General features: G+C 39.8%; 1 protein-coding gene across 2 annotated transcripts in view; it reads right to left on the bottom strand.

Annotated features, from left to right (window-relative positions):
• Positions 1-25,883, bottom strand: part of myo5aa (myosin VAa) — a 67,388-nt gene extending 41,505 nt beyond the window's left edge. The window contains exons 1-6 of one of the 2 annotated variants that reach the window (XM_085451126.1): positions 25,614-25,883; positions 9,506-9,616; positions 6,948-7,119; positions 6,381-6,525; positions 4,697-4,853; positions 1,588-1,731 (exon numbers count right to left, since the gene is read on the bottom strand). In XM_085451126.1, coding sequence (XP_085307252.1) covers positions 1,588-1,731; positions 4,697-4,853; positions 6,381-6,525; positions 6,948-7,119; positions 9,506-9,616; positions 25,614-25,643 — 759 coding nt within the window. In that variant the 5' untranslated portion in view covers positions 25,644-25,883. The remainder of the gene's footprint in view (positions 1-1,587; positions 1,732-4,696; positions 4,854-6,380; positions 6,526-6,947; positions 7,120-9,505; positions 9,617-25,613) is intronic. The other variant, XM_085451131.1, reaches the window with a different exon arrangement.
• Between the last annotated feature and the right edge of the window lie 584 nt (positions 25,884-26,467).

The following is a 26,467-nucleotide window of genomic DNA, read 5'->3' as shown; positions in this document are numbered from 1 at the left end:
ATTTCTTAATTAATAATGAATAAAATGGTTTAATATTAATGTTCACTAAATTAGTTAATCATCATTCAGATATGTTTTTTTTTTTACTTTTTTACAGCTAACATTCATGGGACAAGAAAAATCAGCTGCTTGTTTCTTTACATACTGCTTTACAATTATACAGTTTGACAGTTTGACAAATGTGAGGAACGTAATCACGTTTCTCTGCCAACATCCTCATTCCTCAGTAGCATTGTCTATAATAACTGTGTGTGTGTGTGTGTGTGTGTGTGTGTGTGTGTGTGTGTGTGTGTGTGTGTGTGCATGTGAGAGAGAGGGAAAGTGAGTGAGTGAGATAGAGAGAGAGAAAATGTTTCTTTTTCCAGGCAATAAATGTCCTTGTTCTTTTATCATCTAGATGCCACCCTACAGGTTTCTCCAGTAAGAAAACACACCCACTAAATATATAAGAAAGAAAGATAACAGCTTATATAAGAGAAAAACTCTATTTATAGAATATTTAAAGACAGTATTCAGTAAACTTTTATGAGGTATTATGAAGTATTTCCCTGAATGTGCCCATAAAAATGAAATGAAATCCTTATTTGAAATGAGCTGGCCAATCTCTAGTCCAGGATCATCTGCTCGGGTATGTTGAGACAGGTTCCAGTATGGCTGCTATTTTGAATTTTGTGAAAAGTGGTCTGGAAGTTTAATTCAGACCACTTACACTGTGTGCACTGTGATTTTGCCATGAACATCAAACTTACAAAGCTTACATACACAACAAAAGTCAACTTCACACAAAACTGATTTGACTTTTGTGCGCAAGGTCACTGCTCATCTGATCGGACTCCACAGTTTCCAAACCCAGTGGTCAGCCAGCCCAGACAAAGAGATGGAAGGAATAGGAAAGGAGGAAAGGAGTGCCGTGCTGTCACCCAGTGTGACAGATGAGCAGTAAAGGGACGGGTTTACTTGGTTTCCTTTGTCTTTGTGAAGGAGGAAATGATTGTTGCATACCTATTCTGTACTTACAGGGCAAGTTTTTCATGATCCCCACTAATGATGTTACGTAGCACAAGCTGCTGAGGAGTGACTGCATTACAAAGAGTACCATCCTCCTGTGTAACAGCATTTCACAGTCTACCCATTGTATCACTACAGCAGGGTTAATGTTACATAAGCTGTAGGATCAATGATTGAGACTTTACTACTCAAGTGATGATATTATTAAAATCCTTCCAGTGAGTTTTTTTGAAGGGCCTGACTTTTTTACTGCCAGTGCAGTTTTCTTATGAATGACCTGAAGAATGTTGCTGTAACTCTAGCAGGGCAACAGCTTTCATTATAATGCTGTAAAGGCCGACAACAAGCTTTTCCCCAAAGCACCCCTAATATTAAGGAAGCAAGCTAACGACAAGATGCTCACGCAGAACAAAGCAAAAGTGATGCTCAAAAACATTCAGGAAATTCAGAGTAGAAACTGAAAATGTCTAAAGGTTAACTTTTGAGCATTAATTTGTGACTGCTGAAAAAAAACGTAATGAGGGAACGAATCAGTACACAGAACAACAAACACAGCATAGGCTTATCTTGTGCACTCACCTGAAATACCACTCGCGATTTCTCCAGCAGATATGTTCTCATGTTGGCACCGATGATACGGTAACGGTTGTCAAAGCCGATCTCGATGTATTTCCCAAAGCGACTGCTGTTGTCATTTCTGGTGGTCTTTGCATTTCCGATGGCCTGGGTAAGAGAAGACAGACACAACCAACAATCATCACAAAGTGCGTCTTTAGGAGAGGCTATGCAGATAACCACAACTGGTCCGTGCACTGTAAATGAAAAGAGTCTGTGCATTTGGATAGTGGAAGAACCCCAATCATGTTAAGAGTGCTCAGAGTTTGACTGGGTAGATATTAGAGCAGCAAGGAAACACAAGAAAAGAAAATATACAGCAGAGTGAACGGTCATTTTTACTGTGGTTAAAACAGGAAAAAACACATTTATCTTACAACCTGGAGAACCCAGTACTAGATGCAAAGTATACCTATTATAAAACTGCATCCTCCACCACTTTTGATGGTTCCTAAGCGCAGCATCATTACTAAAGAGGCCAGTAAGTACAGTAAGGGCTGAATGTTGATCCCTGATTAATTATGTATTGCAACATATTTGTGATCATCGGAAAGGAGGTACTATCTAGCAATTTCCACAAAAAGCTGACAACTGGTGTATTATTATTATCATCATCATCATCTCCTATGTGTCTCTTGTTGACAGCTTCTTTCAGGTTTTCATTTTGGCCTCACAGTTCTGCAGATGACTCCATTTAGATGACATTCTGGTGAAAATATGTACATTAAAAAATAGTGTTAGGCTTAAAAGGCTAAATGACACTTTTCTACAGTTGTGCACATATAACTCCAAAAAAAGCAACTGCTGTCATGTCAAGTAAGTTAAGGTACAAAGTAATGTCTGAAGCTGGAAAACAACATTACTGTGACAGTGTCAGCGAACTGATCCGTCTGAATGTTACAGAGTTGATGATCTGATTTGCGTCTTCTGATTGGTGGTGTTGTGGACATGTAGCTTTTTTTGTGATGAACAGAAGTGACTTTGAGAGGTTTCTGCCAGGAAACCATGTTTTGGAGGAGGCTCAGCGTGGGATTTAGCACACACATTTTCTAGGTTTTCACAGAGGCGGCTTTTAGAGGCTCTTGCATCTAAACTCTTCTTTTCTTTTGACTGATATTGCTTTTCTTTTTTTACCCCATAACGCCACAATGAGTTGTACCAGGTGTTAATCAGTAGGCAGGTTTTGTTACCTTCTGATAGGAAACAGCTAAGCTGGCTCTATCTGACTGCTGGCGACGTCAGTTCTCTCATCCTAAAGGCTGATGTACAACTTGCACATAAAGACCAAAGTTTCTGTATTATGTTCATCTTACTCTAAAACCAAAACAGTACATCAAGCTCTCAATCAGCCATATTGATGTAAATAGACCATTGAAGCTGCCCAGAGACAAAACAAAGTTAAGAACCAGCTCCGTTAAATGTAGTTAAATTGTGGGTTCTTGTTGAATTAAGGTCAAACACAGTCTTTCACTGCAGACAGAGGGACTTTTATCAGAGCAGGTATTCCAATTTCTGCCTGCATCAGCCAACACGTACAAACACCTCGTTCAAACACTCTCCCTCTGTCACGAACACAAACAAACACACACAGGTTCTGTGAAATCGATGCAACAATCTACTCTGCATCCAGGCTGAAGTGACATCACCGCAGCAAAAGAAGAAAGCTCTCTATTCATTCTGTCAGCCTGTTCCTGATTGGCTGAAGGGGAGAGCAGCAGTGGTCGAGGAGAGTGATGTTAGCAGACGGGTAGGAAAGAACGGATAAGGTGGGGGAAGGGGTGGGTTAAAGGAGTGGCATAAGGGGCAGAAAAGAGCTCTGCAACCTTCCTGGACTTATGAGTCCATGGGAACAAATACACAAACAAGCACACTTAAGGACAAAACCTGTGTTATCACAGCACAGAGCAGCCTGAGGCCACAGTCTGGTGAAGAAACAGAACAAAATAGTGTGTAAAGACGAGTAAGAATGAAAGCAAGGAAGAGGAGAGGCCCTTTTCCACCACAATTTCCACAAGAGGATTTTTCTTTTTTGCGTGACCACAGTGAAAACCTCCCTGACAGGACTTCTGTCTAAGACTTTTTTCAGGGGAGAAAGACGTACCTACTCTGGGAAGTAGCCCAGAAAAACGTTTGGGTGAGGCTTAAAGCTGAAGACAACCATTTAAATTACAAACAGATGAAAAGTAAAAATTGAAATTGGAAAATGATGGCAGCTTTAAACTTACTGTTCAAAGAGAGTGAAAGAGAATGGGACAACAAACGGCTGTGGGTGACCGAGGAAGAAAGTGAATGAACAGTATATAAGAAGTAGTAAATAAGAGAAATAAAACACTATTTTTGTGATTCATATAAAATAGATACAAATCACTAATAAATACACCATATTCATATCTCCACATATACCCAAGGGAAGGTGCTTTTTCTAAATGAAGAGAAGGCTTCTTCCAGTCTGCTGTCAATGCTTGATGTGTGTAAGTGCGGCCATCGCACTGCCCTGAAGCTCTGATGCAGACTGAAAAGAAAAGACAGACGCAGACAGCCGAGATACAACCTGGCTGTTACGTGCGTAAAAACAGCTGTCAGGACTAATTTGCCTAAGCTTCACAGGTCTTCACTGCAGTAGAAACACAGACAGACAACAACAATCTGAAGGAAAATTTTAATCCCTGAAAAAAAAAAAGTTTTGGAGAGACAAAGATTCGAATAATCTAAACAGGAAAATTCTTGTTATGAAGGGGAAGGAACCTAGCTTCCAACGATAAACGTAAACTTTGTAAGACTGTAGTGCCGAAGCACAACGTGTGTTTTGATCTGTAATTTTAAGTATACAGGTTAGACAAGGTCACGTTTAAGTTATTTAACAAAGTCTAAGTAGTTCTTCTTCCCCATCATCTCCAAGTGCTTGCTCCCAAAGGATCATCTGATCATGGTGTTTATTTTCTTACTATTACAAAGTCCTCACCTTACAAGGTAAAATGCTGTCAAATGACTGGTGTTGTGAACCACCACTATATAAACAAAAGTGAATTTAATTAAATAGAAAACAGGTGAACGATCAGGATCGAGTCCTCACCTCCATGATGGGGTTGGAAGCCAAGACTTTCTCCTCCACATTGGCCTCACTGGCTGAGCCGCTGACCGTAGCAAAGTATCTCATGGCGTATTTGGCTGACACCGTCTTTCCTGCACCAGACTCCCCGCTTACAATAATCGACTGGTTCCTCTCATCCCTGAAATTAAAAAACGAAACAAAACAGCCTTTATAGTTCATGCATAACGATGCTGATAAAGTCCAGTTTGTAGATTACAATATAGTATTGGGATCATATGGATGTTTTTTTTATGTCACTAAATGAAACAATAACACAGGTCTGCAACCAAATAACTGCACAGGATTTTTTGACTGTTTCAGATTTTTACTCACTGAAACCAGGAAATATTTTTTAAATTCCATTTTTCCAGGTTTTCTTGCAAAACTCATATTTTTAGTTTAATTAAGCATACAATTTCCCTTTTTAAACTGAAATCGGGTATCTTATACTTGAGTAAAAAAAAACATATCCAATAATGATTTCTCACATTAATTTAATATTTCTAAGAGCAAGAATCAAGTGAAATGAAGCAAAAGTGTGTTCAGAGGAGCATCGAAGAGAAGAAGAAAAGGTTTCACAGACAAAAATAGTAAATGTAGTGTTAAACATAATCACAAAGGAATCGGTTTTTTACTTCTTTGTTCAATTATAAGAAAAATTATGCATAGTTAATTGTAATAAAATACATGACGGAGGGAAATGGAGATCATTTTTGGATTCAGCACCCTAAAAATCATCAAATTTACCAAAAATATCCCATGCAGCTGATTTCTTTTTTGCAGACCAGTGTAATTAAGAGAATGGAAACAGTTGGATGCAAATTGCTACAGCTTTCAGTCCAAATTAAATATAGTTTCATAATTAAAAGTGTGACACACACAATTTCAGGAGCCAGATAGGAAGTGTCACATGCTATCATCATCAATACTTTTTCAGCCTGCTGACAGAACAAGCATCGCAGGTCTGTACACTTTAATGTATCTGCAGGTCACTTTCCTTGTTCTATGCATGAGACATAATCCTTACATACTGCTACTTCCTAAGGCATCACCTTTCTTCTGTAGTTCCAGTTGCAGATCCTACTCCACCTCCAGCCACCGTTTATCCTTTTTGCAGGCTTTAAGGGAAGTTTAATTTCACTCTGATTTGAGTTTACATACATTTAGTTTCACTTCAATCAGTCTCAAACATATTGCATCAGTTAGGACTCTGAAGCTTTGTGCAAATTTCACTTGAATAAGAACTTGAATAGAATACTAACCTACAGACTTACCCTAGTTTACAATAAACATATGATTATTTAATGATTATAATATAAAGAGGATTGCAACCATGAGATAGTGGACATGTTTGTGGCTGCTGCCTCTGGCCCTCCTTCACTGCCCTGTGGTCTGAGAAAACTTAGTGCAACATCCTGTCAATATTCAATGTGTTAATGATATGAGCCCCCACCAGGAGAGTGCAAAGATCTACTAGTTGGCTCCTGCAGAGAGTCTTTGTGGGCTACGCATGTGATTAAAATAAGAGAGGGAGAGTCAGTGAGACCACCGTGTGGCTATTTCTGGCTCCGCTTTGACCTACAAACTCTAATGAGAGAGGCAGGGCTGAGCAACAGGGAGACTTCAACCAAGCCTGCTCAGGTAACACACACATGCTCAGACAAACCTGGCCATCTGCTTGTAAGCTTCCTCTGCTACAGCGAAGATATGTGGGTCCATGTCGCCCATGTTCTGACCGCTGTAGGCGTTGATGATATCTGTTCCATAGATGGGCAGCGTCTCGTACGGGTTAATGGCCACAAGCACGATTCCTACGACGCGAGGAGAAAAAAAAACGGAAGAATGAGCTGAACAGCAGCAAGACCACATAAAGAGGAATTATGCTGTTATGATGATAAATGATTAATATAGTTAATTATCTTTTTATCTCATGTGAACTGAATTTGTCTTACAATAATAGCAAACATGTCTTGAGTTTATCAGTGAGGATAATGGAATAAAGTAGCTAAAATGCTGAAGGCAGACAGAGCTTGTTTATTTAAATTAATAAATCTTCCATTATTAAGGTGATTAAAATAAGCTGAGAAATAAAGCTTATATTACTTTCAGCTTTAAAAAGGAACTCTGTGACAATTCAATATTTATCCCTTCAATGACACCATTACTTAACGCTGTAATTTTAAACTTGCAAACATACAGTCTGGCATCTTTGATAGACGAAGCACCTGCTTACCGCAGTAAGTGTAGATAAGCTTCGAGTCGATGAAGCGGACTTTGAGGTTGTGCAGCACTGCTGGCTCGTGGAGGTAGCTGAGCGCTGTGAGGTCATTCTCGCCCACCAAAATGTCAGGATTTCGCAGGTAAGGCAGGTTTTTTGTCTTAGGGTCCAGCTTGTGCTCAATGTTCTGAGGACGACCACAAGAACAGGACTTAATCAAGAAACAGCACATTATTCAAAATATGGCACAACAAGGTATTCGTTTTATTAAAAGATGGTGGATTGGTACAAAATCCTGGGTTAAAATATTAAAATGAGACTTTAGATTTGTTAGAACTTGCAGAAAAACATTCACCCATCTTCTACTCGTCACCAAGGTCCAGGTCACAGGGGCAGTGATGCCCAAACCTACTTCTCTCCAGCTACCATTTCCACCTGTTATGGAGGGATACCGCAATGTTTCCAGCCCAGCAGAGCTGCAACATCCCTCCAGTGTGTCCTGGGTCTGCCCAGAGGTCTCCTCCCGGTTGGACATGACCCAAACAACTCACCCGGGAGGAATCCTAGTCAGATGCCTGAACCACTTCGACTGGCTTCTTTTGATGTGGAGGTATGTCAGCTCTACCCTGTCTCACCAATGACTCGTCAAAAGCTTGTCATCCAAACTCTGAGTCCAGACAACCTCATTTGGACGTCTGGGTTCAGTTAAAAAAACGAAGACACAAATATTCGACTAGGACTAAAAAAAAATGAAGGGACTCGAGCGATATAAGCTATATTACAAGATTTACAGCACTTAAATGTGCTGTTTCTAACCATAATAAGGAACTACCAGCCAAGTAGATTATTTGGTTCTATACAATACAATGTCACCATTAAACTCACTATGCCCACTGATCAAATGATGAGAAGAGAACATGTTTTTTAACCCACTGCTAAAAGGAGAAAAGATCTGCTTTGCTAACATCAAACTAAATTAAGTCCTGCAATAAAATCCACTCAGAGATTTTATCTTTAAACTGTTTCCATGCTGCTGTTTTCTGTCTGGGGCTTTCTGAAGAGATCAGATCATTTATATAACCACTAACAGAGGTCCACGCTAACAGGGTATTTGAACACTATTTCATATCCACGTTCTCAGAAATGTCATGAGACAGGCTACTGATTTCCCACCGCTCAAAGCTTGAGAGTATAAATGTTGTTTTCATTTTCGCTCCCCTCTTTCTGTGTGAAAGCTTCTGCTGCTCGCTCCTTTTATATCTTTGTGAGATGGATGTACTGTATTTCAGATACTTGTCTGATAAGGATATTTGGTTCAGTAAGAGGAAATCTTCAGGAAAACAATATCAAGATTGAGACAGATTAGCTACATCTTTCACAGAATAATTGAATTATTATGATCAGCAGAGGTCATCTAACACACATGAGCATATTGCACCAAAGCTGTATAACTATTCAATTTAATCAAAATCAGAATTCTTATCATTTTGCATATTTTAATTGCTTTTTGGAAGAAAAAAAAAATTAGTTTCGGTTTGAGTGGATTTGCTCATTTAATTTTTTGGGTTTTTTTTGAAAATGCTTTGTTTTAGTGTCGACTTTAGTCTTGTTAATTAGTTAATTTGGAGGGTATACGGAGGGTAGGTGACTCAAAAACAACAACATCTGCCTCATCAGACAGAAGACGTCTTCTATACATTTATCTTATTTTTATATTTTTTTCTAAGTCTGGTTTTGAATTGAGTTATTTCATTTTACTGAAAGAGGTAATTTATTTTTACTCAGCTATAGTAACCTTGGCTAACCTGGATTGTTACTACTTTTATGGCAGCGTAAAGCCCAGGGATAGGTAGTTTGTGACATTTAGCTTGAACAAAAAGGAAAAAACCTCATGAACCTCCCTCCATCTGACCTTTACTGACACCCAAAATCTGTTGATTGTTCTTTGGCACTTTTCAACAAATTAAATTTTAAATGTTTGAAGTTTTAGCGATATTAAGCAGCTGAGAAGCTAAACAGAACAAAACCTTTATCCTATTCTTCATGCCCATCATAAAAACAACAAATTTTGGAGCATCTTTTGGATGAATGATGCTTCATCTCCACAGACTTGGAGAATCGATACTAAGATGTGTTGAAGCTGTTCTGATAGGAAGCAGAGGCTCAACACACTCGAGACACTTTATGTTGGTGTTTCTTTCGATTTGTTAATAGTCTGTGTTTTTAAATATGACTGCATAAATCTTAAATCACTACGGGCAATATAGTAAATGGTTCAGCCACTATCAGGCATTCATTTAAATGAGTGCCTCATGGTAAGGAATAGCTTCATGCTGGTAGCTGTTTTTATTCTAAGCCAACAAATTAAATGTACTGAGATACATTAAAAATGCTCCACGGGGCATCTTTGCTTCTGCTACATCTCATTAGTGGTTATTGGTTTTATCATTAGCGCTCTCCATAAAGGAATCCTGCAGAGAGACAGAAAAACCAAGAGAAAGAAGAGGGGAGGGAAAACAAAGAGGAAGAGGCTGTTTCTTCCCCCACCCTGCTCCTCTTCTTATCATCCTCACCTTTCCATCTTCCAGCATGAGCTGCAGGGAGACATCTCCACTTTTGTAGTCCTTGGTGAGCTCAGCAGACTTCCACACCTCCTCTACATCAGGTATCCAAACCCGAGCACACTGAGACACAGAAAAACACGCACAAAAAACAAAAACAGATAAAGTTAGAAACCAGACATGTTATTTCACATCAGGTACACAATAAAGTGCTTTAATACTTGCATAAAAACTGCAGAGATGCTGCTGCGTTTATAGTATTAAACACAGGACCGTTTCTATGGACATCCAAATTTCTATCGTTTTCCCAGCCATGATTTTTAAATGAAATTATCCATCCATCCATCTATCACAGGGTCGCCGGGGGGTGCTGGAGCCTATCCCAGCTATTGTAGGGCAAGAGGTGGGGTACACCCTGGACAGGTGGCCTGTCTGTCACAGGGCTAACACAGAGAGACAGACAACTATTTACACTCACATTCATACCTATGGGCCATTTCTATGTGTAATTTAAAAAGAAACAAACAAACAAAAACAACCCATGCTTTCTGCCCTTTTTACAAAATAAGGTTTTTTCTCCTCCCTGGAAGTTATACACATATAACCATCTTCGCTGTTGCAGAATTCTTCCATAAATTTGAACTCCCGATTCACTGAGTGACATATCTCCCCTTTTCTCACATCTCTGGATAAACCCACTCCACCTGATGCTCCATGCCAACACAAATCACTTAGGTTTCCTTCTGCTCAATTCAAATGGAGGAGGACAACAGGACAGTTTTACTAAAACGCCTCCTTTTTAATATATCCAATATATCCTTTTAATATCCGTGACCTCAGAGAAAACACTGGGTTCTGTGTTTCACAGTCATGAGAACTCAGCTCCTAATGGTCAGTTAAGTTATAGAAACAAACAACTGAACAAACACTAGCTTATACTGACTAAAGAAAGCAGCAGTGGATCTTGCATGATAATAACTTCAAACCCACAAACACACAGGCATCACCAGAAAAGTGTTTCAGGCCTTACATACATGTGACCGGAGGCAATCAGCTGATCACAGAAATGTGAGAATACAGTGATGGATGCTGCCGGTCACATGGCTGAAGAGACTAGCTTATAAATGGTGACGCATGCCCACACTTATGCAAGGAAGCCCAACTGTACAGGAGTCAGCTGGAGAACCATGCAGCATATTTAACATTACAAAAGGGGAAAAATGAACAGGAATAACTTTTAATACAGAAATATTAAAAGTGCCAATTTTTTCCAGAGCATCTAATGAGCACATGACGATAAAAATCCTTGCTGAACTTTCAGGAACGCTCTCAGGCCTAAAGGATTTTTTTAACCTTCATTACGTAAACTGCTCATGACGATTTCACAGAAGCAAAAGACAAAGACCTCACTGTAGAGGAGCATAACGGGAGAATAAGTGGTTAATTTTGTCTGCTGCTTCACTACCGATCATCTGAATCATGACCTCATAGTCACACAAATCCTCATGAACCCTCCCTTCATAGTGCATGAGAGTGGTGGGGGTGAAATGGCAGCTTTAGCAGAGAAACTGTTGAGTCTTAATATTTTAGAGCCTTGTGAACCAATTAGGGGTTTTTTCACCTGTAAAAAAAGTGCTGATTCTCATTCCAGCCCCGTCACAATTGTCTGCAAACCACCTCAGGTGCACTGGTAAGTTTTGGTAAAGACAGAGCTGACTATGAAAACAAAACTATTGGTTTATCGGTCGATCCAAGTCCTCCCCTCATACCCCATGGTCCCAAGCTTGGGTAGTGACCAAAAGAATGAGATTGCCAGGGAGAGGGAGCCTGCCATCGCTGCTGAGAATGCTGCCCCATGGCCCAGACACAGAAAGGGATAGATGATGGATGGAAGCTCTATCAAGTCCTCAGGTTATGCACATTATTCCTATCTCTCTCTCTTTTGGTGCAGAAACACTAAACACTGTGACCTGTATATTTAGGCTATGTATAGTGTGGCACTTAAGAAAAATGAGAATGGCACTTAGAAATGAGCGAGCATCTTTGTAAGTTAGAGGATGAAGAAAATTTGAAAAAAAGAAAAAGAAAAAGATATGCATGGAACACAGTAAATAGGGAATATTTAAGGTGTGTAAAAATAGGATACTATCACATTAAAACGAATAGAGTTGTGTTCCCAAGAGGTTAAAAACTAAAACTCTTAAAAGTCAACTCTTCCATTGAAGCAGTGTTGTTACCCAAACTGCCAGGTTTTGGCATCCATATAAAAGGGAACCAGTGCAGGACACAAAATTACTGGGATGAAGTTAGAACTTGTATAGGTGGCCTACGAGGTTAAACCACCAATGGCACCTACCAATGATTGGCAGATTCAGCCCAGAATCCCCCAGGTGGAAATTACTAGGGCTGTCCTGAATACCATCTTTTAAATGTCTGAGTTAATAATGATAATAAATAGGAAATATTTAAAGCTTTGCCCAACTAAGGGGGTAGCAGGGTCAAATTTGATAACGGCAATGTTGTCTGACAATGTGCTACACTTGGAGAGACAGGCAGAGGCAACACAATGTCACACAGGGAGTGCACAACTCTGTCTGGGTGCTGCTGCTTGCTGAATGGTAGAGAGGAAGTTATGCGTTACCTCAGAGTGACCCACAAGTCCCAAAGGTTTTTCACAAGAAGCCCATTTGAAAGAGGGAAAAAAAACAAAAATACAAAAAAACAAAAAAAACAAAAACGGGACTAATTAGCCGCAATAAAGTGAACAGATCAATTTTTAACATTCGTTACAGTCTCAGAAATTACAGTTCTCATGTGGACTGGTTCTCCAAACAGCACCAAGCCTGGATATGCAGCAGCAATCTATTAGTAGAAAAGAAGTATATAAATGCTTTTGTGACAGTGGATCCAAAGTTGGATTTTTAAAGGCCTGCAAATGACCATTTAAAGTCTGCAAAATGCACAACAGCTACTTCTACAGTAGCCTTCTACAGCCTTATAGTCCCCGTGTTGTGACATTTTAAAGTTGGATATCTTTTGCATTTCTGTACTGCAATTACTCACCAGCACCTACTTTATAGCAATACCAGCATGTCTTAGATAAGCCAGTACTAGCTGATAAATCTACAAATATGAGCTAATTTATGTATCACACAATAAGTGTTGTTTGTTGTATTCAGTATGTTTGAAGACAATGAGAGACGGAGAAACTGCACATCTATGCGTCTGTGCCGAGTTACACATGAAACAGCAGCTAAAAGGAAGAAGCTCTCACACACCACCCAAATGATCAAACCACAGGATTCAACCACATTACTGTCTGACACCGATGCTCGCTATCATCTGCAGCATCAAACATCCTGCCTTATCTCTCATAAGAGACACTTTGTTATTTGAATTCCAGTGGATTTACAGTAATTTTATTCAAAATTAAATAAATAGATAACTCTCTACAAGAGAACAGAACAATTTTAGTAAAAGTGACATTCTTTTGGGATGGCTGCTGAGATCATTTTTAGAGAGGCTGCTGGTAAATTCTGCTACGTCGCTTCAGATGAGCCACTTTTAATGTTCATTACTGGAAAAAAATCAGACATGATCAAATGCATGTTTTCTTAAATGAAAGCATGAAATAGAGCAACATTCATCGACATGCCAATGGCCCCTACCAAGCTTTCTCCAGACATTTTGATCCAGTTTATTTACACAATCACAACAACAGTGGCCTCAAAACCTTTATACTGCAAGGTAAAGACTATAAAAAGAAACCTCTGGCTCACGGAGAGGCAACCATCTGCCTAAGACAAGTATAAACACCACTCTGCAAGGCAAAAACTTATCAAACAGCATGTTTGACTGAGCGGCACAAAACTCCTAAAACAAGAAAGAAGGTAGATTTAAATGAAACGTCCTTTTTAAGCTTTTACTCATGAAGGTTTAGGTTCTTTTCATGTTTATATTGGTGTTTTCTCTCCGTTTAGTCTTCTCAAAGCAGCACAGGCTGTACAATCATGTTAAAGATTGTGATCTTAATATTACAGGTCAGGTTATTGGCATAGCTGCTGGAAAACTGGCCTTACTCTACCAGCCCGTACAGCAGAAACTGTTCCTCCATGCTCAGCTCATGTAAACGCATAAAAAGCTTTCCACCATTTTCCTTCCAACTTCAGAGAGATTTTGCTTTGTGCCAGATAACGACCACCATCATTAACTCATGGTCGATATGTTTGGTTGTGGCTTTAAAGTTGGCAGCTGTAACTTTCTTGTGAGGAAAGTTTGTTGGAATAAAAAGTGGGAATAAAAAGAGGGCATACTGCATAGGCTGGATCTCGGGAGGATAGTGTATGTAAGTTTTCTATCAGCCAAACAGAATATTTTTAAAAAAGGAGGAAATGATGAAAAGTTTTTCAGTATGGACTAGTTTTATTCTAGAAAATAAACAAGGGCTTGTTGAACCCATAACCTTTGTATTTTCTCTTATTGAAGTCTTTTTTTCTTATCAAAAATATTAATCCAAGAAAAACAGAGTCCAGTGCCCCTGGTACAGACAAGAATCAAAGTTTTTCAGTAACATCCACCCAACACTGTCCTTTGATAATTAGCTGTATTCAATGAGCAGGATTTGAATGAGAATGTAATTTACGCATTTCTTTTTTTCTGTGTCACTTGCAAAACTATATCTCACTGCATACTCTGGTAACAAATAACAGAGCAACAATACGTTGGCTCTATAGTGAGTTCCTCATCCAGTGAACAGACTCAAACTGCCTCATCTCCTCTGCAGCCTTGGTGAGTTTGGCGTACCTGTACATAAACCAGTTGTTCACCTGATTAAATTTCTGGTTAAAGTGATCCTCCAGTGTAAAAGTGGATCTTCAGATGACCCAAACAAAGGCTACCGTTTCCAGCTGCAGTCCATGAGTGTGGAGTTGGAGCCTGTTCAACTGCAGTATGAGAAACTCTCTGCAGAGTCTATTTGGTTCGCAGCAACTGAAATTTCAAAGTAGGAGCGAAGGGATTTTCCACTGGCATGGCAATCACAGATAAATAAGACACAAAACACTCATAAGTGGTTGTTAATATATATGATTTCTATACACATAAAGCTACTTAAAAGGAATTAAGAGAGACAGATTGGATGGAATTATAAGCAGGTGAATATAGGCTTTTACCATCTTCCTCCTCATTCCAACATGTCATCACTCCCTGTGTTAGACCATCCCAGCAGCCAGCCTCATGGCAACAAAGAGGCAGAAAGAACGAGGAGGAGAAGAGGAGGAGGATGGAGACTAAAAATAGCAACAGCAAGTTCTGAGCATCATCACACCTCACAGAGGCAAAGCTGCACACTTTCTGATCCTGGTAATTGTCACAAAAAGCACACACACACACACAGAGCACTTGTTTCACACACCACTAGGTGTGAGGCACGATTATCCTGAATTAGTTAACACTGAAATATGCTCCCAATTTGCACATTAGCAGACATACATGGAGGGGGAAAGGAAAGACAGCACTGTAGTACAGCTGCAGAGGTAATGAATCATATTTATAGTCCAACAAATTCCCCTGGGTTCGGAAATAGAGGAGAGATGTAGGTTGAAACCACGCAGTCTCTCTCACACACTCGCAATCACACACAGAAACTGACAGACATCTACATGTTTCAAGGACATCATCGTCCACAGTGAAAAAGAAGCTGGAAAAGAATAGCATCTAAATGCTGGAGAGAAAAATGTGATGAGTCGGGGTGCAGCGACTGTCTGCCTCAAAGACAGACAGAGAGACACGGGTGGATGGTGGAAGGGATGGATGGAGGCTGGTTAGGCTAGGCTGGTGTCTTCTGGGGTGGCAGACAATGAGGGGAGGCATGACAATAAAGGAGCAAAGACGTCAGAGCATGTGTGACATCAGCAATCATGTGACTACAGTGTCTCTACTTTCCCCCCACATGCTGAATGCAAGACACGTCCATGCAGCACATGCTTGGTCGCAGCAAAGCAAGGATGAAATGTTTTCTGTGTGGCGATTTAAAATGTGTTCACTCCTAAAGAGAAAACAACATCTCTTATCAATATCACAGTATAACCAGCACATAAACATTGCAGCATTAACTTCCATTTGTCCCTCATTGTTGTTCTAATTTGAAACTAATCCTGGCGTATCCAGTTTATTTTCTTACAGTTCAGGAAAAGACAGAGTCACTGACTTGTTTATTAAAACAGTTTAAAGGGAACATATTGTGCTCGATTCCAGATCCATTGAGCATAATACGTCCATACACTGATCTGGCGGTCATTCTTTGACTGTCAGTGAATCAAAATAAAATCAAATAAGCAGCAAATTGCCGTGAAATAGATTCTCGTGAATTTGGAGGCAGCAAAATGACCTCCACTGGCGGTTTATTCCCCTGACCCTTGGCATGCAGGAAGATTTTCCATGTATACAAATGTAAGTATGAAATATGAAGGGAACACTTTTTTTAGACATAACACCTTTTTCTAAAATGAACCTTCCCCATTTTAAGCGCTCTCTGAAAATAATAAATCAAGCTAGTACAAGTGGAGCTATGGAGGGTCTACTCTGAGCTCCTCCTAAATGACTGAGGCCTTATCTAAGAGTGAGCAAAGCCCACCCAGGGTGGAGCGCCCACTCCAAGATGGGAATGAGTTGCTACCCCAAGTGGAAGAGGATACTTCTCTGGAAGTATCTCAGGGTCAACTTTATTTTAATTACTTTTGTTTTTAAATAGATTTGTAGTATAGGTTTCATTGAATACCACATGGACTACTAGAGCAGCTTTGCATGACTTCATGGATGAAAGTAACATATTTATCTCATACTATGTCTTGGTGCAGCTTCTTATATCGTCTGCCGTCTAAAAGATGTTGCTTTAGCTCTCTTCCCTGCTCCAAACATTGATGATTGGCTCATAAACCAACAATTTAGCTGACACTATATATACTTTATATATACGGGGGGGAGAGCATAGCAGATGCTCCAGCTGTTTCATATTGGCTACATTCAGAAGACAATGATTTAAAAGAAGAAATCCTGTATTTTAGTTCTTTTTAAGGGTCAAATAGCACAATCTTGGGATTGGGTTTGTGTAACGCATTTTTAATCTCAAAAATGATTTCTTCCTGTACTTAAGGTTTTCAGTACACAGTAGGGGTCAGCAGGTCAATTAACAGAAGGGAAAGGTCTTGAAGTTGCAAGTTGAGCTGATGCTAATCCTGTTTTAATTGAGACAAAGGATCAGGAACTGATTAGGCTACCTCTGGCTTAACACCAGCTAATCGTATTTCACTCAATTACACCGCAACTTCTTTACATGACGGCCAAAGTTTGTGCTCTTAGCATCTAAAAATCAACAAATGAAAGAAGTAAGAAACTACTGAGATGAAGATTAAACCTCTTCCACCAAACACTGTGGAGCCATTGTGGTACCTTTTGAATATGACAGAACTGATGTTATCACAGAAGACCTGCAGACGTCCTGAAAGTCATTTCAGCTTTAACTCTTCCGTATTCGACTGCAACGCCTCTCTGTATTAAATAATTTCTGCTAATGCAGAAACTGGAGGTGTACTGGAGGTTTTCAATGTCACAGAGATCAGGAAGCTGGGAGTGTGTAAAGCGCAACGTTTTGGGGTTGCAAGGATGTGGCGATGGGGCGGGGCATCCATCAGAAGTGTTTACTCTCTGCTCAGAGTCAACAACAGATTAAAGAGATGCAAATACGGAGCTCTGAGCTTTCGCTCTAGAAGTGGGCACCTTTTGGCCTACTGCAAGTCTCTTTTCCCCACTTATAACTCACCTTCTCATAAAGTGAGAGCCTGCATGGCTGGGTTTGTCCTCTTCAGTAAAGTGATACATTTACTGCATACTGCAGTTGCAGGCAGAAATATTAAGGAGCCATAGACTTGCTAAGGTAACACAAGCCTACTTCTTTATCTATCTATGGATCAATCATGCTTATCATGAGAGGTTCACCCCTAACTGCCTATTTGGAGCCAGGAAAAATCCCTTCATGATTTATACTTTTTTCCCATGCAAATGTAACTGAAAATCTATTGATTTTTGTCATATTTACAATTTTCCAAATGACTGTATTTCTCTGGGTATTTGGTTTTTGGGTGTAATCTACCTGCTACAAAAAGAGCAAAAAACTTCAAAACTATATTTCAGATTCTCATAATTTTCATTTCAGAAGGATTATGGCTGAACAACCTGAAACATCAAACATGCAGCTAAACTGTCTTCAAATAAAATATCTATTCCTCGGTCTAGTGACTGAGACAATGTTGTTCTTTTGACCGAACAGAGGAGCAAAAGGAATTTAGACAAGTACACTGCACCTCATAAAAGTAAGTCAAGCGGAAATGGATGAAAACCTTAATATATTTTGTAGCACAGACTGGCAAAGGCGACCTTCCAGACAGCCGCAGCGGTATGCGAAAAAGTGTTTTGCTCACATATTCTCAGTAAAGCGGTCAATGGAGACTGCAGAAACCTCATCACATGATACCACTCATGTGAGAATCTGCTGTTTTTCTGCTCAGCTGGGCAGACACAGCATGACGCCAAGATTTAGAGAGATTTCAGCGCTGTTGGAGAGCTTGGTAGGAAGGAACCTTGATTGTCTGCGCTCCCAACTAGACCATTGGCACAACTAGCGTGCCAATCGTCTACTGACTGCCCAAGATCTCTTACTAAGAGGCTGTGACGCTGATCAGCATCTAATCACATTAGTTTGGCCAGTGCTGACTCTTGGCATAGTGTAGGAGTAGTGTTGTTTGCCTCTTTGCACTATATAAGAGCAGAGAATGGGACCCACAATTGTCCTCTCTTATATTTACAACACCATAACACACCAACAGAGTAAGTGGAAGACAGTTCCAGCTGTTATTTAAAATAGTCAATAAAAAGCAAATAAATCTATGTGATAGCAATGACAGTGCTAGATAAGTTATCCAGAAGAACATATTGCTGGTCCATCCAACCAACAAAGTTGTACTGAAGCCTGCAAAGCCAGATGTGCATCCAAAACAGGCAGGAAAAACTACAAGCTACTTCCACTGATTCAATTTCGTCAAACCGTAACAAAGATGTTGCTGTTACTCTGATAACAAAACTCAGCACAGGCTAAAATCTGATTTGTTGCTAAGTGGAAGTTATTACTGTCCTTCTGATTTCAGTGACATAACCATTTCAAAGGGCATGTCAGGATTGGGGCTCCACAGCCACCATTACAGAGGCAATGTAATAAAACCAAATTCAAAATCACAGCATAGAAAGGTTCTTTATATGACATAAAGAGAAACACCAGTTTATCATTAAAAGCATCCATCTCCTTAAAAAATAATGACACAACTATTTAATCAAGAGGGGAGGAATTTCTTTAAAGCTTAAAAAGGAGCAAAAACTTACTTTCAGAAACATATACTCCAACTCCCGGTTCATTTTGACTGTTGAGCGAGCTTCTAGCTCATGCTGTGACTCTGATGGTTTTGTGGATGCCTCCAGCCACACGCGCCACAAGACCAGACACTAACTGATCGAGCAGTGAGCTCCAAAGCTCGCTGGCAGATGAAATCTTCCCATTGTGTCTGCAGACACAAGCGGCGTTCAACGACGTTCCCCAAACTTCCTTGCCTCGTGGCAGACGACTGGCCTTCCCAGCTGTCTGTCAACAAAAATCTCAGCTTCCTTCATTGATCACATGATCTACGAGGCAGACGGCGAGTAAACAGGACCGTCTCACAAGCCGCTCTGAAAAACAACTGCAGGCCGGGAGCTGCAAAGATGAAAACTGAACCTGGATGATACATGAAGGGAGCTAGCCTATTCAAGGAACGTAATATCTTCCCGTAAAGCAATATTGAAATTCTGTAATTATTTATTTCTTTTACCATTGAATTCTGGTCATTATTTATGCTTTCTGGTCAAAATCAGATGATACATCAACACAGTCACATTAAAAGGACTCGCTATTTTACTCACGAACATTCAGCCATAGAATACTTCCATGTATCTTGGTTTGGATTGCAATGACCTCATGCATGAACGAGTACAACATGATTGCGCAATTACTTTAACCAGGTCATGGCAGTAACTGAATGCACATGCTCTCAATTACAGATAAAGGGGAAAAAATAAACCCATGACGTTGAATAATATAAAACCTGCCACCTGACGAGTTGGAAAAACACCTACAGATCTGACTATTCGTGAAGTTTTTTTTAAATCAAACTGGGTTTCGTAACACGAGCATGCTAACGTATCATTAAAAATGTCACATTTAATAGGGGTGGCAATTACACTAACTCACGACAGACTGCGATACAATACTACCACTATAGTATCACAATGGTATTGCAGTACTGTGAATAACTGAAACAGAAAGTCATCTGCATCAATGTTAAACTGGAGTCCAACATATCACTTTAGGTTCTCAGTAAACTGTGGGCCACCTGTTTGCAGCTAAAGTGTGCATAATGACAAACACACTAAACTGCAAGCTAACATGGTGGCTAATACACAGCTGCACAAAAAAGCAGCCAAAACTAAAGGTTGTGGCGCTGTCTTGTTTTGTTGTTATTGTTGTTTTTATTTGCAGGCAACTCTATGCAAGAAATTAGTGTTTTAAACAGGTGAACTTTTTTTTTTTTTCTAATATCCTGTACAATCACTGACTTGCCATGTTCAGACCACTGAAACAGGCTAGAGCAAAATGAAGGTACCGATATTCTGTCGAACTAACATCTGCAGCGTGTTTGCTAGTTATAATTCTCCATAGATTGACAAAAATGTAATAAACATATGTAAGAAATAAAGACTTTGATACCAAGTTTAGGTCAGTTCAGGCTAATGCCATAAGGGTTAGGGATATCAGCATATCAAGCTACAATATGCAAACTAATGGTTTTCTTTCCACTAAATTAATTAATTCTTAGACTTGAGGTCATAAAATAATATTTTCAAAAAAGGTTTGTCCACATTTTAGGTCTCTTAGGTAGTCTGCGTCTTGATACCAGAATAAATGAGACAAAATGATCATTCAGTTATGGCAGAAGTGCAACAATGCACGGCTGTCAATGGGTTGAAAAGGTCAGACATGCTGGCAACACCCCAACCAGTGATGTAACAGCAGGTGTTTTCCCTTCCATCATCTGCTCCTGACTACTCTCACTGTGTGACTTCACTAACTAGCACGTGGCCATATGTGCAGCTTGCTCAACAGGTTATCTCGTATCATACAGCTCTCATTTTCGCTGAAACAACCTGCAGCTCTTTGAGCTTAGGACCCATGTCAATTGAGACAGTGAGAATTTTTAGAGGTGAGACAAGCTGGACAATCACAAAAACAATACAGAGAATAAAAATATGACATTTTTTAAGTACCTTTCCACTGCAGCAATGCTGGGTAGGTCTGACGTGCCCTATAATAAATATTATAATAGAAATAAGAAGAATATTTATGTTAAATATCCTTTTTAAAGCCAGCCTTCCAAAAACCCTTACAAAAACATTCAGTGTAAACAATATTTCAGACTCGAAGGATAAATTACAATTAAAATATCAATATAAAATTTAAAAACCAGCCACTACAAGTCTTGAGTTCAACAACAACAATATAATTAAGTGTGACTCAACAGTTAAGATTAAAAATCTATAATAAGTAATCTAAAAATGTAAAAATTGGGAAATTGATTTTCTTTTTAAATGACATAAATCCTTAACAGTGATTTAAATGTAACAATTCTGCAACTATTTTGACAAATGAAAAAAAATTATACCAACTGCTGGAACTGAGACATTATTGTTCATTCTTGTTGTTTACATTGTTGATCATTTTGCTTTTAGCATAGGTTTAACCAATCAGCGTCAAGCCCCACACAGCAGCTTTTCAGGGCCGATCAGATATACCTACTGCGAAACAAGTACTGTGTTCTGATATGTCCCTGAAGAACGGGCAGTTCCTGCAGTTTGACACACTACCTTAAAGCTCGCTGCAAGTTCCTACAGTAGAAAACATTTACATTTTAACTGACACTTGAATTATGAACCCGCAGCCCTTTGCTGTACGTCTTCCCCCACTTTCATATTGTCATTGCTTCACTATCCAAAAAAATTATCTTAGAAAAGAACAAAAGCATAAATAAATACTGTGCTGTAATTAATATACAATATGCAGACTAATTTGAGCGTTGTGAAAACCTCATGTGGGAATAATTTTCTAATCAGCTACAGAGAGATCTTTTTGTAACCGCCTCATAGTATAATCACATATTTTAGTGCCTGTGTGTGATACCATAATCAACCAAGAAATAATAGCAGTAATGACCTAACCTACTATTAGCATGCCTATCTTTTCCTCCGTTTTTGCAACTTAACCTTTACTATGTTTTACTATTAAAGGAAAAACTGGATCTTACGCTGGATCATTCAACGAGCCCATATAAACACAACTTAGAAAGACTTTGTGTTGTATTACACTAACCTTTTTACATGACTTTCTTTTGTATTTTATTTAGATTGTTCCTTACTGAGTGCTTTTTTTTTAATTTTGCTTATTGAGCTTCTTATTGCATTATATGCAACAATGCATGGTAAGAAAAGTCTAACCATGTTCAGCTCTCTAACACGGCGAATCATGAAGCTGTTTCAGTGCGGCTGGAACACGTTCGTTTTCTTTTCAATTCTGATCTTCACTGGTTTGTTGGTTTGTTTGTTTAAATATGAAAACTACCCAGCATCTCAGCTCAAAGTGCATGACACCCTTCTTGCTCTCAGCAGAGAACTTCAATCTTCAGTTCACTTCACTGTTGCAAACTTAGCAACTTTGCAAAAAAAAAATCTATGGCACTCTTGCTTTAGCTGGGAAAGAGCCACACCTCCTCCTGTAAAGTCCAGTGGCTGTATAGGTACACTGCTTGTAACTTTCTGAGTAATCGTAGCAGAGCTGATATTTTTAACTTTCTTTATGATATTCTCAGACGCCCCCTTCTTGCTCAACTGCTCACTCTTGGTCACCTCAGCTCAAAAAAAAAAAAAAAAAAAAAAAAAAGCTATGCGGGGTAGCCCTAGTTCTGAGTTTAGTTTTACAAATCAATGTTGAGTCTAGCTATTTTAAAAACACAGCACATGTGCCTGTTATAGTGCAGCAAACACTCAGCTGTATGACACTCAAGTGTATTTTTGAAGCTTCAGTTGTGCGGTAAAAGGCCTTTTCAGCTCTGAGTCATCTTTTTAAGGTGCAGCTTGCTTTCCTCTCCACGAGAGCGCCCTCTCTTTGCTTCTCTTTCCCTCTTACTAGTTTTGATCTTGACCCGTTTTATATTGTTGGTCCGAGTTACAAACAAAACCCAAACAAAACAAAACACAGACTAGAGTCTTAAAGCAAAGAACTTCACCCCTGAGTCACCTCTCTTTAAACAGGCAGTCAGGTCACGCAGGAGACAAACACAGATTGCTGGTGTGTGTGTGTGTGTGAGTGTGGATGTTTGTGATAACATATGCACAGTAAGCGCCTATAAGGCTGACTCGTGTGCACAGAGGGCAGACTGTTTCCCGCCCCTGTGCTGGAAAAGCAAATCACATAGAGAGTCCTCCTAAAATACACTGTGCCATTCAAAGCAGAAACGAACTCTTGTCAGCAGCCATGCAAGCACATACGACCAAACACTCACCTGCATTTAAAGCCATTTCACCGCTTTAACAGATTTTTATGGAAACAGGCAGCTCAGTCGATGCATGGCTATAAGCCATATCCTGCTGGCAGAGGAAGCAAACTCAGCAGCATCTATTGGTAGCTGGTTGTAATCGAACACCTAAGTGCTATTTAAGCAGAATCCATGCATCTTAATGTGTATTTTTTTTCTATCCCAGCAGAACCCTTAATTAATAATCTGCCAGTCAATTTCTCTGTTAATCACTTTATTGTTTAAAAAAACAAAATTAGAAAAGGAAAGGTGACATCTTTAATCCCTGTCCAGATATAAAGTGATTCGCTTTTTGCATATGACTTTTAGCCCACTGGTTGTCATTGGGAACATTCCAGGCTTTATAGGTAGCCCTCTAAAGCCGCAGACACACTCTAGAGATTGTTCAAGAAATCTCTAGCAACCTGAAATCCTCATGACCTCTAGGAAAGTGCTAAATGACAGAAATTCAAAGTGGTTTCCTGAGTTTCTCACTTAAAAGATGGAAAAAAATTAGAGTTTAAAGTTTAGATCCATCCCTTCTGAATCAACGATGGTTATTTCAAGCTGCTAAAATTCATTTACATTCCTGGTTTCTGGTCGCCATATCGCTGCTCATCTTTTCCTGTGTGGACATCCTTTAACACTCTTTCCCTTTTGCAAAAGCCTGATCATGTTAATTCACAATCTCAAGAAAATGCAGTAAATTGTGACAATTCTGAAGGATGTCTGCAAAGACCTATTTTGCTTTTCCTTATTTTCTTCTATGTATTGATACTTTTGAATGGTGGTGCTCTTCCTAAAAGTTGTTTCTATGAGCCCAAAGCTCAGGTTTCAGACAGTTTTTTTCTATTCTTTGCTCTGTCGGATGTCAGTAAGCGAATTCAGGCACATAGCTCTAAGCTAAAAGCACAGAAGCTCCACCCACCTGCCATTCAAACCTTCTGTTTGTGAGGGGCAGCCAATTAGAAGAAAGATGGCTTAAAGGAAAAAATGAAGGGAGCTAAAAAAGTTAATTCTGACACTGGATGAACTGAAGGGCTGAACAAAGGCTCACTACAAGATCAATGGGGATTATTTTAAATCATGCAAAGCTACTCTAATACAATCCAAGTCTACGATAAGGAACAATAGGTGCACAAAATTCAAACATGATCAAGTCTAACCAGCAAAAGTTGACATTAAATAGGATCTAATCAATGCAGAGAAGTGTCATTCTTTCCAGATGATTTCCCATCAGTGCTTTAGCTCTACATGCAGCAATTAACACATGCCTTTTTAACTGATTCTAGAAAAACAGCCCTGAGGATACTTCAGTGTCCTTTTGGTGACCAAAGGTTTAAAACTGTCTCCTCCTTGGAGCTTTGTTTAGGTAACAGAGACTGCAAAAAGGTCCAGAGATTCACTTAAAAGAAGAGTTTAGTCCAGGTTTGAAATCATTGCACCGTCTTTGTACCACAAACGTTATACACACTAAAGACACCAGCTGTCAAAGTAGGGGGATGGGTGACTCATCTCCCCTCCCTCTCCCTCACACAAGCACACACACCACTTTCTTGCATCTCTGCCTCACATTTACAACCACCAACACGTAAAAGCAAAACAACAGCATGACCTTGAGAGTTAAAAGTGCAACACAGGCCTCTTTCTAGCAGCAGTATCATGGTGTCTTCAGGGACTATTTGGGTCTGCACAGCCACACCGAGGCTTCAGGGCCTTTGAGCATCCTGGATGCTGAGGGGAAGGATGCTAAAGTGTCCGGATGCGGCGGTCTTTATGTGCATGAGCCAAGAGTACATAAAGAAAGGGCTCATACAACTGAGCCAAGAAGCTAAATCCAAAGTAATCTCTGACATTAAAATATGTCGATGCAAAGGTTTGAGCTAAAGCTTAAATAACAGGGTTTAAAGCCGAAAAAGCAGAGCCTCCATGTTGGCTGGCACCGCCTTTGCATCATCCTAGCCCCCTGGCTTCCAGAGAGTAAAATTAAAATATGAACGTAAAAAATAATATATGTGTTTTTCTCTTTGGAGATCCAATGGCAAAGTAAATCTTTTGGAAGATGTTTCTGCACGCAAAGGAGGACTATGAAGGGAGGAGGAAGAGACGAGGAAACGACTCTGTGCTGCATCTGTCAGCTGCACCCATTTCAGCTGTTCATCCAAGGTTACATGTAAACACCTAAACACGAGATTTAAGCGGTTTCAACCCCGTTTTCATTCATTTGCAGCCGCGGACACAGAGCCTGCACATTCCCCGAGGTGCAAAAATCAAACTTTCAGCGTTTTGTTCGTCGGGCGAACAAAACGCTATAAAGCTATTTTTCCTAGAGGGTGAAGCCACGATTCGGACATTTATTTAGCGGACCGGCTACAAAAAGCAGGCACCTACACAAAGCTACACACTCGCGTTACCTTTGTGTACAGCTCCTCCGACGCTGCCATGACGGTCACTCGCTATGTCCTTCCTCCAATCTGGGCTGAAAGTCCGGCAGGTCTCCGCGCTGCTCGGGGCTCAGCGTGTGTTTTCATGTAGCGGGAAAGCAAAGCGTTTGTTGCCACGGAGACTCAGGGGGAAGACGTGCCTCTTATCGCCATGATAACCCAACAGGCTCCAGTCTGCCGAGGTTTCGCTGTCTCTCACTTTGCATTCTGGGTATGATGATGGATAAAATGATTCAGCCAAACGGAGGAAAACTGCTGCCGCGTGGGAAACGGCGCCCCCTAATGGTCAAGGCTTTATACTACACATAAAGGAACGCAGGAAAGAAAAGGAAAGGAAACACTCGAATAATTTGCACAATGCAGAACTCCAGTTTCTTTTTTAAAATAATGTTTTTTATTGCATCTCGTGGTGTATGACGTTTTGAGCACACCAGCTCTTCATCAGACAATGAAACACAGGACAGAGCCACGTTAAATCACCTGTGATAGTTCACAAGACCAATGGCAATAATATCCAGTCAGAATCAGAATCAGAATCAGAATACTTTATTGATCCCTGGGGGAAATTATTTTTTGTTACAGTGCTCCATTATAAACCAACATTAAGACAAGACAGACAATATGCTAACTAAGAATAGTACAATAATCACGACTTATATAGGACAGATAACTGATAAATAATCTACATGTAGTGTGTACTACCCTAGCGTGAGTCAGAAAAATCAGTGCCTAAGAAGACAAGTAAGGAAACAGTAAGTGATCTCTCCACACACCCAGCAGCCAACATCAGGGATATATATAATATAATGGCATTGATGCAATTG

The sequence above is a fragment of the Copadichromis virginalis genome, linkage group LG1 (assembly GCF_057382275.1).
Source record: "Copadichromis virginalis isolate Kocher_CV1m ecotype Utaka linkage group LG1, C_Virginalis_male_GT1.1, whole genome shotgun sequence".
NCBI classification, from domain to species: domain Eukaryota; kingdom Metazoa; phylum Chordata; class Actinopteri; order Cichliformes; family Cichlidae; genus Copadichromis; species Copadichromis virginalis.
Note: the sequence above shows the minus strand (reverse complement) of the source record. Positions and strands in the feature narration are given on the sequence as shown.